At 33.0% G+C, this 16723-nt stretch overlaps 1 protein-coding gene across 8 annotated transcripts in view; it reads right to left on the reverse strand.

The window, feature by feature from the left end:
- ASCC3 (activating signal cointegrator 1 complex subunit 3) overlaps positions 1–16723 on the reverse strand; it is a 335684-nt gene that overhangs the window by 264752 nt on the left and 54209 nt on the right. For all 8 annotated transcript variants that reach the window (XM_025444816.3, XM_025444818.3, XM_025444817.3 and 5 more), the window contains 4 exons: positions 9276–9396; positions 7155–7359; positions 6284–6425; positions 5601–5726 (listed from right to left, as the gene is read on the reverse strand). In XM_025444816.3, the coding sequence (XP_025300601.1) occupies positions 5601–5726; positions 6284–6425; positions 7155–7359; positions 9276–9396 (594 nt within the window). The remainder of the gene's footprint in view (positions 1–5600; positions 5727–6283; positions 6426–7154; positions 7360–9275; positions 9397–16723) is intronic.

Raw genomic sequence — 16723 nt, forward strand, 5'->3', positions numbered from 1 at the left:
TCTTTGTTCTGAGAGGCTATTATGTGCACCTTGGAATGTTTAGTAGCAGCTTGCTTCTATTTACAAAGTGACAGTAGCAACCTCCAAGTTATGACAACCAAAAGTGTCTCCAAATATTGCCAAACATCTTTTAGGAAGGATGCAGGCAGGGAGGCTGCCCAGTGAAAACCACTATTGTAGGAAAAGAATGGTGGAATCAACTTCTTTTTCTTTTCTCATTTTATTTAAGACCTAAATTCGAAGTGTACAGATCTGACTTTTCTGATAATTTATCATTGTGAAAACAGAATTATTTCCTTTCTTTGATAACGACTTATTTGAGAATTCAATAAACTATTGGCCTCCCTCAGAGAAAAGGGGAAAACACACCTTTTACCTTGCTATAATTCCCAATTTCCAGAGTTACCTGCTGCTTTTGGTTCAAAAAGATAAAATCCATAATTAAGCCCTGAAGATTCTATTAAAACACAAGGATTTTGTGAATTTTCATGGAATAATAATTCTCAACTGCAACAGCTTCATGTCCTACCTTCATTCTCTTAGAGTAATGTTTCTCCACTTGGGAGATATTTTTATTGTAAAAAAATAATAATCATCATCAGAAAAAGAGAGTTTGATAGCTCCAGAGACCAGCAGAGTCTCCTTTAAGTCTTTGTTGAATGCTCACTAGCACAAGCATATGAGAAAAGTGCCCAAGGTATGGAGAAGAACCACTTAAATGGGTTAGAGGAAGCAAACTCATACCTCACCCTCTGGAGTCTGGAACAGCTCTCATTTTTACCAACCAACGTGGAAAACCTCTTATTTAACTGGGAATTATGCAGAGTACTCTACTCAGAAGAGCTGTGTCTCAGTAATGAGGCAAAACTAGCCTTTAAATGCTGCATGCCCACCTAAGAAATTTTAGAAGCAAGACCTGAAGAGGTCAAACTGACCCAAGGTAACTTAACAATATCCCAGAAGAAAACTCAAGGATGTTTGTAAGAATACAAAATATCCACTATTAAACAAGGAAATCACAATGTCTGCTTTATTTCTTGTTGATTTTTTAAAAGATTTTTCTTTATCATTGGTTTTAGGCAGTTTGATTATGATGTGACTTTGAATTAGCTTTCTGTCCTTGTATAAGAAGTTACCAAAAATTTAGTGACTTAAAACATACATTTATTATCTCAAAGTTCTGGAAGTCTGATTTGGGAGGGCTTGAAGGGGGTTCTCTGTTCAGGGTTTCATAATGGTGAATCTATTGTTCTGGCCAGGCCGACCTCTTATTTGGAAGCTCTGAGGAAGGATTCCCTTAATAAGCTCATTCAGATCGTTGGCAAAATCCACATCCTTGGAGTTGTAGAACTGAGGTTCCTAATTCTTTGCTGTCCATTATTCTTTGCTCCTAAAGACTACCCACATTCCTCGGCATATGGCCTATTCTATCTTCACAGCCAACAAGGGAGTATCAAATTTCCTATGTGCTCTAAATCTCTGAATCTCTAAATCTCTATTGACAATGAAAACGTCTTTGACTTGAGTCAGAGCATAAAGGGTAACCTGATAGGTACGTAAGTATAAAAAAATGTTTTTGTTATTATTATATATCTTAATATGTTTTTTAAAAAGATTTATTTGAGAAAGAAAGAGCACACAGAACAGAGGGAAAGAGACTCTTAAGCACACTCTGTGCTGAGCGAGGATGGAGCTCAGTGGGGCTCATTCTCATGACCCTTAGATCACAACCTGAGTCAAAACCAAGAGTTGATGCTTAACCAAGTACACAATCCAGGTGCCCCTAGATATCTTACTATCTTAAAAAGACTGCTAAAGCAAAAAGGATAACAACATATTGTGGAGTTTATAAAGATATACAAGTAATCTACATCTACATGTTTGCTCATTTCTTTGTTTTGGTGGTATTATGTGTTAAAAAATCTAGCAAATACATCAGAATCAGTATTCTCATGGCTTCAATCTCCAAGTGAAGGTAAGCATTTATCAAGAGAAACAACTATTGATAAAATGGTTAGAAATTTAATTTGTGCTACATCATTTCTTTCCCCATGAAATTTATGGAATTTTCTTTACTAAGATCCATATCAGTTTAAAAAAGATTGTAAGCACACTCTTAAACTTTCAACTTTATATTTTGTTATTATTACTTGATACCACCTCTTAAAAAGGCAGTGAGTGATTCAACGCCATGGTTCTGATGAAACTGATGATATGCTTGACAGTGTAAGAACCAGCCTTGTGGGATACTTCAGGAAAGGGTTATTTGGGGGCATGTCAAGGTTTTAGCAACATTTCATCCTTTTCAAACTGGTCTCATGAGAAAGATCCACACTTTGAAGTATTTCTCTGGATGCTTCTTTTGTTTTCTTGCCTTTATAATCTGATTGAATCAAACTCTCAATAAATTCCTTGGCGTTAGGATCCTCAACCTCAGGTTCAGAAAAGTAAAATAGAGGAAAAGTAGGTGTTTGTTTGTTTTCTTTTAATTCTATTTCACTTTTTTCCAAATGTCTCTCTTGAATAACCACAATGACTGCTTTCTTTAGTTTCTATAAAACTAATAACTAATTATAAATAATTAGAAACCACTCTAGATGATCTCAATCAAGCGACTATAAATTTAGTTCTCTCTTATCGTGTAGGATAGTATTCAATACTATTCTATATGTGTTTGGAATGAAAGAATAACTGAATAACATAAATGAATACAGATTTATTTACTAAATATAATTTCCTAAGTAACAATAAGTCTTTTCATTTTATCCACACTCTGACTTCACAGCATTTTCATTACATTTTTAAAGTTAACATTTTAGCTAAAATGTATTAAGTATCTAATAATCTTCAGTGTTTAACATAAATTAATAAATTTAATCCTCACAATTAAACTATGAGGTAAGTACTATTATCCCAATTTTACAAATGAAACTGGATCCCAGACGACAGTAATTTGCCCAGAGTCTCATAGCCAGAAAGTGAGGGAGTCAAGTCAAACTAGGCTAGCTTGGTATCAGAGGCCCTGCTTCCTCACAAGTGTGGTTTTTTTGTCTCCTGAACTTCACATGTGCAAACCTTTCTTTTTCTTCTATTCCTCAGCTTGGTAAATCACACTACCACTTACCCATGATGCCCTGGACATCATTCTAGATTCAAACAAAACTTTAGATGTCAGTATAAAGTCTTCTCTCTGCTTCATCCCCTCCCATTTAATCATTTATCAGATCTTATATACTATAGTGCCTAAATGATTCTCTTAATCCCATTTCTCATATTGGCTGCCACTTTCTTAATTTAGGTGCTTAGCATTTCTCTCTTGAGCAGCAGCTCTATTCTCAACTTTCAACTTTGCATTGCAACCAGGACAAAATTATCTGATGTGACATTCAGTCAGGAGAGGATTATACCTATGGTTCCATAGGACTGTTAGAAATGCCATACAATTATGAATTCAGTGAAAAGAGAAAGATACCATCTTCAAGAGTACTATTCCTGATACATAAAGATCCTACCTTGTATAAAAATGATCCAAGCCAACGGAAGTATCCACTGAAAACATTCTGCTAACGCCTATATTTTTTCCCCGAGGTCTAAATTACTACTCATGCTAATGACATCTGGTTGGATCGTTATCTAGAGTGGCATAACATTCATTATGTACTTAAAATAACATATTGCATTTGAACGTATTATTATCCAATTATCATTACTGCTACGGAAGTGCAAAGTAAAACCACAATGGGAAACACCATACTCGGTCAAAATGGTTAAAATAAAAATATAAATATAAGTAAAATATTAAAATATAAATTAAATAGTAATATTAGGTTACATGGCAGACAGACATTAAGGTTGTAGATGGCATTAATCCATTTAAGGAAAACTCCTACACCTATAATTTAAATTAAAATGAACAAAGTATTTATTTAGAAATAAATATGAAAGAAAAATAAGCCCGATTCATTCATTATGAATGTGGTAAACTTCTACGGCCCATTGAAAAAGTATCCAGAAGCATAAACTATACTGAACGCTGTGCTCTAGTAGTTTTAGAGAGCATCATTATATTGAGGAGAGTGCTAGTCTGACTTGAGTATTTAAAGTTACTTGAATGACTTTTAGTAATAGGGCACTGTTAACTAAATTGTAATACAGACTAATGACTAACTTTATAATCAGATATCCTTGAGATCTGATTTATTGGATTGTCTGCAAAGGGAAGTGAAAACTGTTCAGATGACCTTTTAAAATGTATTCGGAAACATCTTAATTAGGGTTTGTATTTGTCAGAATTTAGTTTTGCATATAATTTACTTGAGTCAAATCTGTGAAATGTAATTGAGGACAAACTGAAGTTCTTGGTGATCTATATCTGGGTCACCTTTTAAGGGTCCTTACAAGTTTACATTGCACTGTTTGAATTACAGTGAGTATACAGAGTCTCCAGTATAGTCTAGATTGGCACTACTTGGTAAGTTTATTGACAGGAAAGATTATTTTTCTACTTAGTTTTATAATTAAACTTCCTCAAATTCTGACAATTTAAATATAAGTAAAAATTATAATCCTTTCCTAAAACTAATTTATTACAAAACTCTAAAAGTTCAGGAAAATGATAAATCACAAACAGAACAGTCAATTTAAAAAAGTATAAAAATAAATTAAGAAATATTTTATTTTGAGATAAAGAAAATGTGGCAAAATTTTAACAAATGGCAAACTGAGGAAGGATATATGGATAATACTATTCATGCAACTTTTCCATAGGTTTGAAATTATTCAAAATTCAGAAGTTGAGAAAAATAAAGAAAATAGTTTCGAATTTGATCCCCTCCTCAAATAGTATTCTATTGTTTTACAGGTTGACCATTTGATATATCAATACATGAATCCTTTAAAACAGTTTAAGCCACGCTACATAGGTTAAACCAAATATTAGCTGAAAGAACAAAAACAAACATGAAACTATAGAAATATATATACAAAGATATGTTTAATGTGTGAAGGAATGAATTTTTAACACTTAAACTCCCCTGGGGTGCCTGAGTAGCTCAGCTGGTTGATTCCTGATTTTGGTTCAAATCATGATGTGGGGTCTTGGGATTGAGCCCTGGGTAAGCTCTGATCTAGAGTCAGATTGTCCCTCTCCCTCTGCTCCTCCCCTGTTTGCACTTTCTTTTCTCTCAAATAAATAAATAAAATCTTTAAAAAAAAAAAAACCTTTAACAACTCTACTGTACCTCTTTAGTAAACAGCTCCATATATCCTCTGTACTGTATCAGCCAACTACCAACTTTTAAAAATAATTTTCCTAAACAAATCTATTCATAAAACATACCAAGCACCAAAAATATCAATTTTTTTATAAAATGATCATTTTGGGGTGCCTAGGTGGCTCAGTCAGTTAAGCATTTGACTCTTGATTTTGGCTCAGGTTGTGATCTCAGGGTTGAGAGATCAAGCCCTGTGTGGACCTCTACACTCAAGGGGGTGTCTGTTTGAGATTCTTTCCCTCTCCTCCTTCCCCCAATCATTTATGTGCTCTCTCTAAAAATAAATAAATAAATCTTTAAAAGAAAGAAAGAAAATGATCATCTCACCTCATCTAAGTCTTGGATATACACTGGTTTTTCCTCAAAGCCAATTGGCATTGGTTCACTATAGGGAATCTTTACTTCTTCATACATTTTGTTATTCTCTCTTTGGATTCCTTCTGGTAAAATCATCTATAAAAATAAAAATTAAAAATAAAATAAAAAAATTGCTTTGGTAAAGATTCTTTAATTAGAAACAGAGAGAGGGAGAGAAAGAACACTACTGGCTTTAGATGTAGCACTGGTATATAAGTACAGCTAATTTAAAGAAAAGTCTAAAAACAAAAAAACCACACAAATTATTGATATAAAGAATCTCTCATATAAAACACCTATTTTGCTGATGAATTTCAAGTATATATTTATTAGTCTCCTGAAGACAAATGTGCAGCTAGGAAAAATGTGCAATATACAGTGTAAAGACCAAAAAGTAATGCAACCACTAAAACTCTAGAATACAGGTTCCATAAATAACAGAAGAGAAGAGAACAAATATATTTTGAATACCTACTGTATGTCAAGTACTTTATATACACTACTTTAAATCATTTAACCCAATATTTTAAAATTAAAGTTAGCATAGTATATCAACTAGTATAAGAGTCACAAAAGAAACAGGGAAAATCTCTGTGCTATTTCCTCAGAATAGAGATATATTATCCCAAAGTGGTCATATACCAATGACATACCTTTGCACCAGCAATGAATGCTGATGTTCTCATGGCTTCAGCCTGGGAATCATAAACATGGGGATAACGTATTTTTTCAACATCCGTGTCTCTTTGCCTGCTCAGAATTGGAACACTTCTAGCATTCAGAAGTGCCTGCTCTCTGTAAACCAAAAATAATGGGATAAATCCGAAATTTTTATCCTGCAAAATATATATTAAAATAGTCATTATAATAACTATTTCAGGTAGCCTTCCAATATAAAGAAGAAATTAAATTACATGAAGAAAGATATTAGCAATCCTGAAATTTTCTGTGTAACTACATAGGAATTAATACATTTTTTTAGGCACTATTTTTAGATAGCATCATCTGGTAAGTTTAATTTAATGTTCTTTATTCATAATTTTGTTTGTCACTATCCAAAAATGTTTAACAAGGTATAAATTCCTTTTTAAGAATAGGATTCAATATTTAAAAGAACAAGTATCATAATGCCTTCATTTCTTTTTCCTCCTTCTTAATCCTAAATAACAAGAGGAAAAGTATTCTTACTAAGCTAGGCAAAAAAGGAAAAAAAAAAAAAAAAAAGTCTCAAAATAAATTGGTGTAGGCTCCACAAGTTTTGACCTAATGGTGTATGCATAGCACCTAGAAATAGCTTATCTCTAAAATCCAAATCTCTCAACCTATATAGCTGCAACCAAGAATATTTTAATTAAGAAGATCACTGCTTTCATATCCCAGAAAATTAGGTTTTCATATAACAAAATTCTGTTCTTATAAGAAAACATGACTAGAACCATCTAAATTGTTTAAACTAAAAAAAATGATGACACATAACAGTAGCAATTATGAAAGAAGCATTTTTCAGCTTCTGATTTTTATTACCTTTGTATTCTCAGTTCCTTAGGATCAAAGCACATAAGTCCTTCTGCAATGTCTCCATCTTCTCCAGCCTTTCTTTCTCGTCTAGCAATCCTTTTTTCTTCACGGCGATATTGTTTCATTAATTGTTTTTCTTGTTCAGACTGAATAGTAACTTGACAACCATAATTAGGTTTAGCATTTTCTCCTAAAATTTTTTTGCAATTGTCTACAAAGAAAATTTAAGAAATATCATGTTTTATAAATTTAGCTTTTATGGAAACCATTTTTCCTCTTCGCCAAAATATAAGTACAATGCTCTAATAATTCATTAAAAAACAAAACTGTCACATTCAATTGTATGTTTTAAGGAGAGGTTTTTAAAATATGGTATCTAAGTGATACTAACACAGTGTTTTAAGAAAAGCCAGCAGATATATTCTTTATGCAGATTATACAGTTTAGCATTATAAACTCTTAAATAAAACACCAAGAACTTTAAAAAATCAGTTTTATAATTTTGAAATTATTCATTTATATAATTTTAATATAATATCAATACTAAGTAGCACCTACTGTTAACACAATAATAAAATATATTTTTTACATATTAGATATACTTTTCCCTATGTAAGAGGCCTTACTGTGTTAAACCGAATATATGTCACTACTTATTTACATATAAAATAAAATTTATTAACACTAGTTCAGGATATATTTGTAAGATAACCAAGGCAAATAAAGATTATGATCCACCTTTTCATGAAAACAAAGTTTATTATTTATTTATTTAAAGATTTTTATTTATTTATTCATGAAAGACACAGAAAGAAAGGCAGAGACGTAGGCAGAGGAAGAAGCAGGCTCCCTGCTGGGAGCCTGATGTGGGACTTGATCCCAGGACCTTGGGATCACAACCTGTGCCAAAGGCAGACGTTCAGCCACTGAGCTAACCAGATGCCCTAAAACAGAGTTAAAAAAAAAAAAAATTGGAAGACAGCCAGAACCACTAAGAATCAGCTCAATGTTTACAAGGTACAATTTAAACCTAAGATTTGGTCAACTCAATATTAAGGACATTTTTTTCTTCCATCAGGATTATCTTCTATGTTTAATTAAATGTTACCAAGTAGTAGTATCTTGGCTTACTACAGCCCTAAAAGAACTGATAGGAATGTTGCTGAAAGCAATCCAAATCAATACACATTTATCGTATTGAGAACCTGCTAATTCTAGGCACTGCTAAGCTAGGAAGACAATGAAGAATGAGATTTGCTCCATACCCTGAAGGAGCACAGTGCAGTTATTTTATCAAACTCCAAGATCCTACACAGAACAAAGAAGAAATTAAGTGAAGCATCAAGATGGGAAAATTAGTTTTTTAATTCATCTAAGCTTCAGTCAGGCTACAGTTCAACAGAAACTTTAAATGTGTGTATTTGTTTATATACATGTGTATAAGTACATGTGTACAGAGGATAACAATGAAAGGAGAGAAAGAAAGCAAAATGTTAGTGACTAGCAAAACCCACATGAAGGGTATGCAAGTAAGTATTCACTGTATTATCCTTGCACATTTATTACAAGTTGAAAGGTTTGAAAGTTTTCAAAATAAAAAAGTTGAAAAGAAATTATAATATTACTTAGCCCATAGTAAATACTATATGTACTTGCTTTAAAAAAAAATTCTACTCAAATCTCCAGCAAGAAAAAAATGCCATACCTAAATATCAACAGAATCTCTACCATAATAACCTATTTATGGTATTGATATTTGTTTCATAATCTGCCATAGCTAAAATCTACTTTAAAAAGTGGTATCATGGGATGCCTGGGTGGCTCCGAGGTTGAGCGTCTATCTTTGGCTCAGGCTGTGATCCTGGGGTCCTGGGATCAAGTCCTGCATTGGGTACCCCTCAGGGAGCCTGCTTCTCCCTCTGTCTACATCTCTGCCTCTTTCTGTGCGTGTCTCATGAATAAAGAAATAAAATCATAAATAAATAAGTAAGTAATTAAATAAATAAATAAATAATCACTAAATTATATAAATAGGCTAAAGGATATTAAAAGCATAATTATATAAAAAGATTTGCAAACCAATGGATCTTTCCATTACATTAGAATTACCACTGAATACTTTCTTACCTTGAAGAGCCTGCAACTTATGGTCATTTGAAGAATTAAGAAATCTATCCACAATTGTAATTCTATTCTGGAGTAGTTTCTCAATAAGTTCAAGTCCATCAGGTCCCAGCAGTTCAAACAGCTTAAACAAGAAAAAAGAGTCAAAACAATTGTTAACTCAAACTCACCAGTTTCAAGTTATTACACCTGTTCAATGCAGGTATGAACCCAAACTCACATAGAAAGTAGTACCAAAAAGTATTTTTTACAAAATAGTAATTTAGAAAAGAAAAATAACTCTTCATATTGTTAAAACAGTTTTCAGCTTTACAAAGTCAATTTGCAGTTACTACAGCACATGATTCAACTTTTAAAAATAATTATGACTTATATATAAAACTAAATCACAGAAAAACAAATTCTTACACTTGGCTTTTCTTGGTACCACCAAATGAAATTCCAAAATTAATTTGCTTTTTAATACACGGTCTGGTTTTCATAAATAGAGTCCAGAGTGCCATTTTTCTTATAATTTACTACACATAACAGCTATCACTGTAGAGTTAAAGAATCATTAAAATGTTTTAATGACTCATGACATGACAAATTTTTAATGCTTAATTAATTTTGTTATTTTTACCAATTCATTTTATTTTGTTAATGCTTAATTAATAATTTTTAATGCTTAACAAACCTGAGATCTAAGACATGGTTCCACAAGTGCTTTACAAAACTTTTTATAAAGTTTCCATGTGTATCTTATTCAGAGTAATTGCCAAAGAAGCTGATTCAAGAGGCAAAGGACCAGTGATTTAGAAAGACTTTCAATCACATCATTGTATGAAATAAATACTCCAGAAAGCCTTTAGATTTCTTCAGATATGGTTTGAGGACATTTTTTCCTCTCCAGATATATCTAATTTTACATGTGAAGATTTTATGTTAGCCAAATTCTAACTCTTCTCAGAGATTCTAAATAAATAAAATAATAATTAAAGTAGGAATTTGGGCACCTGGATGGCTTAGTCAGTTAATCATCTGTCTTCAGCTCAGGTCATAAACCCAGCATCCTGGGACTGAGCCCTTTATTGGCCTCCCTGCTCGGTGGGGAGTCTGCTTCTTCCTCTCCCTCTCCTTTTCCTTCTGTCTCCTGCCCCACTTGTGCTCTTTCTTTCTCTCTTTCCCCGGGAGCCCAACATGGTACACAAACCAGTGAGGAAAGATGAGTCTTTTCAATAAATGATGCTGGGACAACTGGCCAGTCATATGCAATAGCATGAAGACCCTCACACCATATACAAAGATTAACTCAAAATGGATCAGTGATCTAAATGTAAGAGCTAAACACTACAAAAATTCTTAGAAGAAAACAGAGAAGATCTTCATGGCCTCAGATTTGGTGAAGGATTCTTAAATATGAAACCAAAAGCATGAGCAATAAAATAAAGTATAATTTGGATTTTAGCAAAACAAACAAACAATTGTTTGCTTCAAGGAACACCATTAAGAAAATGGGCAGGGGGTATGCAAGAATGGGAAAAATATTTGCAAATCATATATCTGCTAAGAGACTGCTACTGTCAATGTCTACACCCAGAATATATAAAGAACTCTTACCACTAATAAAAACACAACCAATTAAAAACTGAGCAGAGGATCTGAATTTACCCTAGGAAAATATATAAACAGCCAATAAAAGGTGAAAAGACACTCAACATCATTAGACATCAGGGAAACACAAATCAAAACCACAAGAACCACTAGAAAGTCCATTTAAAAAAACTGGAAAATAACAAGTCTTGGGAAGGATGTGGAGAAACCTGGAACTCTCATACATGGTTTGTAGGAATACAAAATTGTGCAGCCACTATGGAAAACAGTTTTCTGGTTCCTTAGTAAGCTACACACAGAATTACAATATGATCCAGCAATTCCATTCCCAGGTATACATCCCAAAGAATTTACAACTATGTGTCCAAACAAAACCTTGTATACAAATATGGATATTCACAATCCAAACACTCATCACCTAAAGCATGGATAAACAAAATGTGGTATATTCATACAATAAGTATTAAGTCATAAAAAGGAAAGAATGTACAATGTGGATAAGCCTTAAAAACATTTTGCTAAGTGAAAGAAGCCAGTCACAAAAGACCACACATTATAAGATTCTATTTGTAAGAAATGCCAGTATAGAGAAATCTCTATGGACAGAAAGTAGATTAGTGATTGGTTAGGGCCTAGAAAGGGGGTCAGTGGGGAATAGATGATAGAAGCTAAAGATTTATAGGATTTCTTTTTGAGGTAAGGAAAATGCTCTAAAATGATTGTGGTGATGGCTGCACATATCTATGAATATACTAAAAACCACTGATTTATAAACTTTAAATGGATAAGTCATATGGTTTATGAATTATGTATCAATTAAGCTATTTTTTAAATTATAAGCCAAAATTATTTAAGCTAAAATACTAAAAGTAACAAAAACTTTACTTAATGGTTGACAGATATAGATTGAATACAATTTTCCTGGTAAAAAATTTAAGTGAATGTTTTGAATTGCTTAATCTGAAATACATGTTCCACACATGATAAATCAGAGGTTCACAAATTTTTAGTCCAACATAACTTTAAGGAAAACATCAGTATATTTAGAAGACAATTTCTAGTATAACATCTCAAACGGAGGATCGCAGCACAAAGAGCTCTTTCTTTTTCTAGCCCTTTATTTTTTAAAATAACACACCTAAGACCTTGCAAACAAGACAAGAAGGCTGTTTTGCTCTGAATAAAGGACTTCATGACTTCCAGGATGAGAAATCCTCAGGAGAATTCTGAGATCAGCTGTCATCAGTTTTAAAGTAATCCCAAAATTATCCTTTCCCTAACATTTGCCATTTTCATCCACATTGAGAGCAGGTGCAGTTCTCATTCAAGATTTGCACTACAAACTAATTTGGCAATGAGTGTGACTATTTGTAAAGATACAGCTGTCTGGATCACTGCTCTATGCACTGACACAAGTTCCAGAAGCTGTCAGGTTGAAAAACAAAGAGGGAAAAGTTAACTGTGGGTACAGAAACAGACATCAACTATAAAGGAAGGAAGGAAGAAAGGAAGGGAGGGAGGGAGGGAGGAAGAAAGGAGAGGAGGGAGGGAGAGAGGGAGAGAGGGAGAGAGGAAGGAAAGAAGGAAGGAAAGAAGGGAGGGAGGGAGGGAAAAAGGCAAATTTTACTATTCTGGCTATAAAAAATTAAAGACATGAGATTTATAGGAGACATAGGAATAGACAGGTAACGTCCTTTCCCTGGCAGAGGCTGTTAAAGGCATTATTATGAGCAATATATTATTCTTAAGGAACTTCTCAAAAAACAAAGGTTCTTATAATTCTTACTATTATAAATCCTTTATCATTAAATTAATTTATTAAATTGAAGAAGTTCTTCATTAAGAAATAATGAGTAGAAAGAGTCAAAATAGTGAACCAAAAGACTACATTCTTAAGATATAAAAAAAATATTTCAGAACATGTACAGACTAACTTTAAAAGAGCCTTACTGGGCAGCCCAGGTGGCTCAGTGGTTTAACGCTGCCTTCAGCCCAGGGCATGATCCTGGAGACCCGGGATCGAGTCCCACGTCGGGCTCCCTGCATGGAGCCTGCTTCTCCCTCTGCCTGTGTCTCTGCCTCTCTCTTTCTCTCTCTCTCTCGCTCTCATGAATAAATAAATAAAATCTTAAAAAAATAAAAACAAATAAAACAGCATTACTTCCTTGTGTCTCACAACATTTCTAAGAGATAAATGTAGTTCGTGAGTCTCTCAGGAAAGGTAATACCCACTTTGCCCCATATTCTGAATTGTATCATTTTTATTCCAATCAGAACAATGCTATAATGGATGCTATATTCCCAACACAATATCAGGCAAATCACACATATTACATCATCAAAAAGCATAATATAATAAACCTTTGAATAATACATTATGGAAAATTATCCTATAAATCCTATGAAAAGTGGTGAGAGACAGAAAATTAACTTAAATTAGAACTACAAACCTGTTCTCTAATTGGGGAATGCAGAGATATGCTGTTTATGAAACCACAGAATAAACATGGCAGACATCCTTGAACTATCAGTTTATTCAAAGATGAAGAGAAAAAAATATTGTTTCCAAGTAAAACACAACTTTGGTCATGTTAATGTCCTGTTCAAACTCTGCTGCTCAGGTTAGTCAAAAAATGAACAATTAAAGCATTTAATCACTAACTTGGACTTTAAAGCAAGTAAAATTTCAATATTTATAAAAGGTTTGTCAGTGTCATTTTTTTTTAAGATTTTATTTATTTGAGAGAGAGGGAGTGAGAGAGAGAGAACACAAGCACGAGCAGGCGAAGGGAGCCAGCAGAGGGAAAGAAAGAAGTAGACTCCCTGCCTAGGAGGAAGCCAGATGCAGAGCTCAATCCCAGGACCCTGAGATCATGACCTGAGCCAAAGGCAGCGCTTAAATGACTGAGCCACACAGGCGCCCCTTGTTTCATTCTGTTTCTGTTTCCATCTAGTCAATATTAAAGAACTCATCACAAGTCAAAACGAATCTTGATCTGGAGTTCCAAAAGACCTCTTTCAAAAGACAGACCAACTCTTCTATATATCAAATAGTCAATGGGCATTCTGAAAAATGATGCAGTGTTACACAATTAGCACAGTATCCTCCTGTGAGCAAGGTATCCTGTTTAGGATAACAATATAGTTCGGTAGATTATGGGATTAATCTCAATATTGGGTTAAGCCACTAAGGTTGTTCTTCAAAGAGTGGCCATCGCTCTGTCCTATTCAAAATTTTATCAAGGATATATAAACTAGAAGACATATTAAATCAAATTTGTTAAAGTGTTTATAAATTGCACAGTAGAATTAAGATTATAAATCTTCTAAATAGTCTGATATATCTGGCCAGACCTAAGGAGATGTAATAGAGACAAATACAAAACCCTACAATTAGGTTTAAAAAACAACAACAACAACAACAAAAAAAAAAACTCGCATTTCTATAAAATGGGGAAACCTGGACCCACAAATAAATTCTTAAGAAAATTTTTGAAAGGATGGGGGGTTGGTTACTTGCAAGGTCAAAATGAATTAAAAATGCAATGAAGCCTAGAAAAATTTTACTGTATCACTAGTAATATCTCAAAAATCCCATTTAGTGGGGCACTCAGCTGTGCTCAGTCAGTACAGCATGTGAGTTTTGATCTCAGAGTCATGAGTTTGAACCCCATGATAGGCAGAGAGATCACTTAAAAAAAAAACTCCACTTAGCATCTCAAAAGATTACTATACTGACTAAACCATATTTAGAGTGCTGAGTTCAATTCAAATTATACTTTTTAAGAAGGTCAAAATAAAAAATATAGTTTAGAACACAGAAAACAAAGAGTAAAATACACCTATGTAAACTGTTTCAATAGCAGATCTATTTATATCTATTATTATCCAATCTCTTTAAAGGATACTCAATTCATAGATTTGCTAAAGATAAAGATAGGAAATTTTATTCTGGCCCTATCTTCCTTGATCATTCCACAGTGCTAAGTACTCCTTATACTTCTTTAAACACATTTTTCCTTTGGGTATGTGTCCTATCACTCAGGAGCTACCTTCCTGTCTCCATTTCAGGTTTACTTTGACTATCAATTGTTGGAGTTCCTTAAGGTTTAATCCTAGGCTTTCTCACATTTTCACTCCATATTCTCTCTTTAGCTATTCACATTAGACCCTTACAATCCATTAGCAAGCATATGCTTAAAAAAAAAAAAAAAAAAAAAAAAAAACCTCTTAATTTTATACATCCTTCTCAAAACCCTACTCTGTGCTCCATGTATCTGATTGCCCAGTTATCATCTCCCCTTGGAGGTTTCAAGGTGTCTCACAATTCTACAGGCCCAAAACTATCTCTTGGTTTTCTACCCTCTTCACCCTTTTCTAAGTGTTCTTTATTTCAATGAATGGCACTGCCATTCTTACAGTTACACAAGTCAAAAGCCTAAAATGCATCCTTATGATCTCTTTACCCCATGGCATGCAAGCCTATGTATCCCTTTCAATCAATCCACTATTAAGTCCTCTTGATCTCAACTACTAAATAGATTTCAAGTCTTTCTGCTTGTCAATTTAAGCTCCCAAACATTTACTGCCTGTACCATTCAAAGGACTTCCTAAGAGGTTTTCGCACATCTATCCAAAACACTACAATTTTTTTCTCTATATAGCAACCAGAGTAAATGATATGAAATGTAGGTCTGATTAATGCATGCTACCTCCCCTCCACCTCTTGCCAACAAATTCTCCAATGGCTCTCCATCGTTCTAAAGATGAAGTACTTTAATTGACCTGAACAAAAAAGCAGAACCTCAAAACGTTACAAGTGCTAAATTATGGTTAAAAGATACTGACACATACTCAAAAGAAAGTTTTAATATCATTAATAAAGTTAAATATTATTTTTAAAATGGCATCCTTTTAAATTCTCCATTTCAAAAATAAATAAATAAATAAATAAATAAATAAATAAATAAATAAATTCTCCATTTCTATGTATGTTTTATGATGAATATAAGGCATAATAGTATAGGTATATAATTTAAAGTTAAATAACCACATTTATATCAGGAATGCATTATCCAAAATGGTTATTAGAAAGTATGATAAAGTTTGGAGACCAATGTTTTCATATATTATTCTGTTATGAAAGTTTTTCACAATGTAATAGTTTTCTAATCTATGTCTGAGAATTACTATCTATATTTAATAGGATACTTTCTCCAAAAATGTTATTATATGAATGGTGTTTCTGAAAATTGCTGGTGTTTTGTAGAACTTAAATGCAAAATACGTACAATCCACTGACACCATCACTAACTCATATTTTCAAAACTTTTCCTGTGTAAGTGCATTCTAAGTCAGCAACCCCACCATTACGCTTCATATTATCCCTTGTAAATCAATTTAATAATTTACTAAATTCATGAATGTCATTATAACATAGCAGTTTATCATAGGAGATAGTTAGCCAGGGCTCAAATTTTTATTTAGCCTAATGCTCAGGAGTTTTGGGACCTTAGACATCCTCTCTGAGCCTCTGATTTTTTTCATTAGTAGAGCAGGAATAAGAGATACACACATTCTTCACAGGGTTATAATATGAACAAAATAATCTATGTAAATATATTTGACAACAATGCCTTCCATATAATAAGCAATTAACTTTAGGTGTTTAGTATTATTAAAATAAATCATAATCAAACGAGAGTAAGGAAAGTACACAAGATAATTTATAATACAATAATAATAACAATACCAAACACTTGTACACTACTCATGTCCCAGGCAAGGTATTAAGTGCTTTATATATAAAGCATATATTTTCACTCTATCTGAAGAAATATTTAGTGAATCTTAGCTAA

The sequence above is a fragment of the Canis lupus genome, chromosome 12 (genome assembly GCF_003254725.2).
Source record: "Canis lupus dingo isolate Sandy chromosome 12, ASM325472v2, whole genome shotgun sequence".
Classification (NCBI taxonomy): Eukaryota; Metazoa; Chordata; class Mammalia; order Carnivora; family Canidae; genus Canis; species Canis lupus.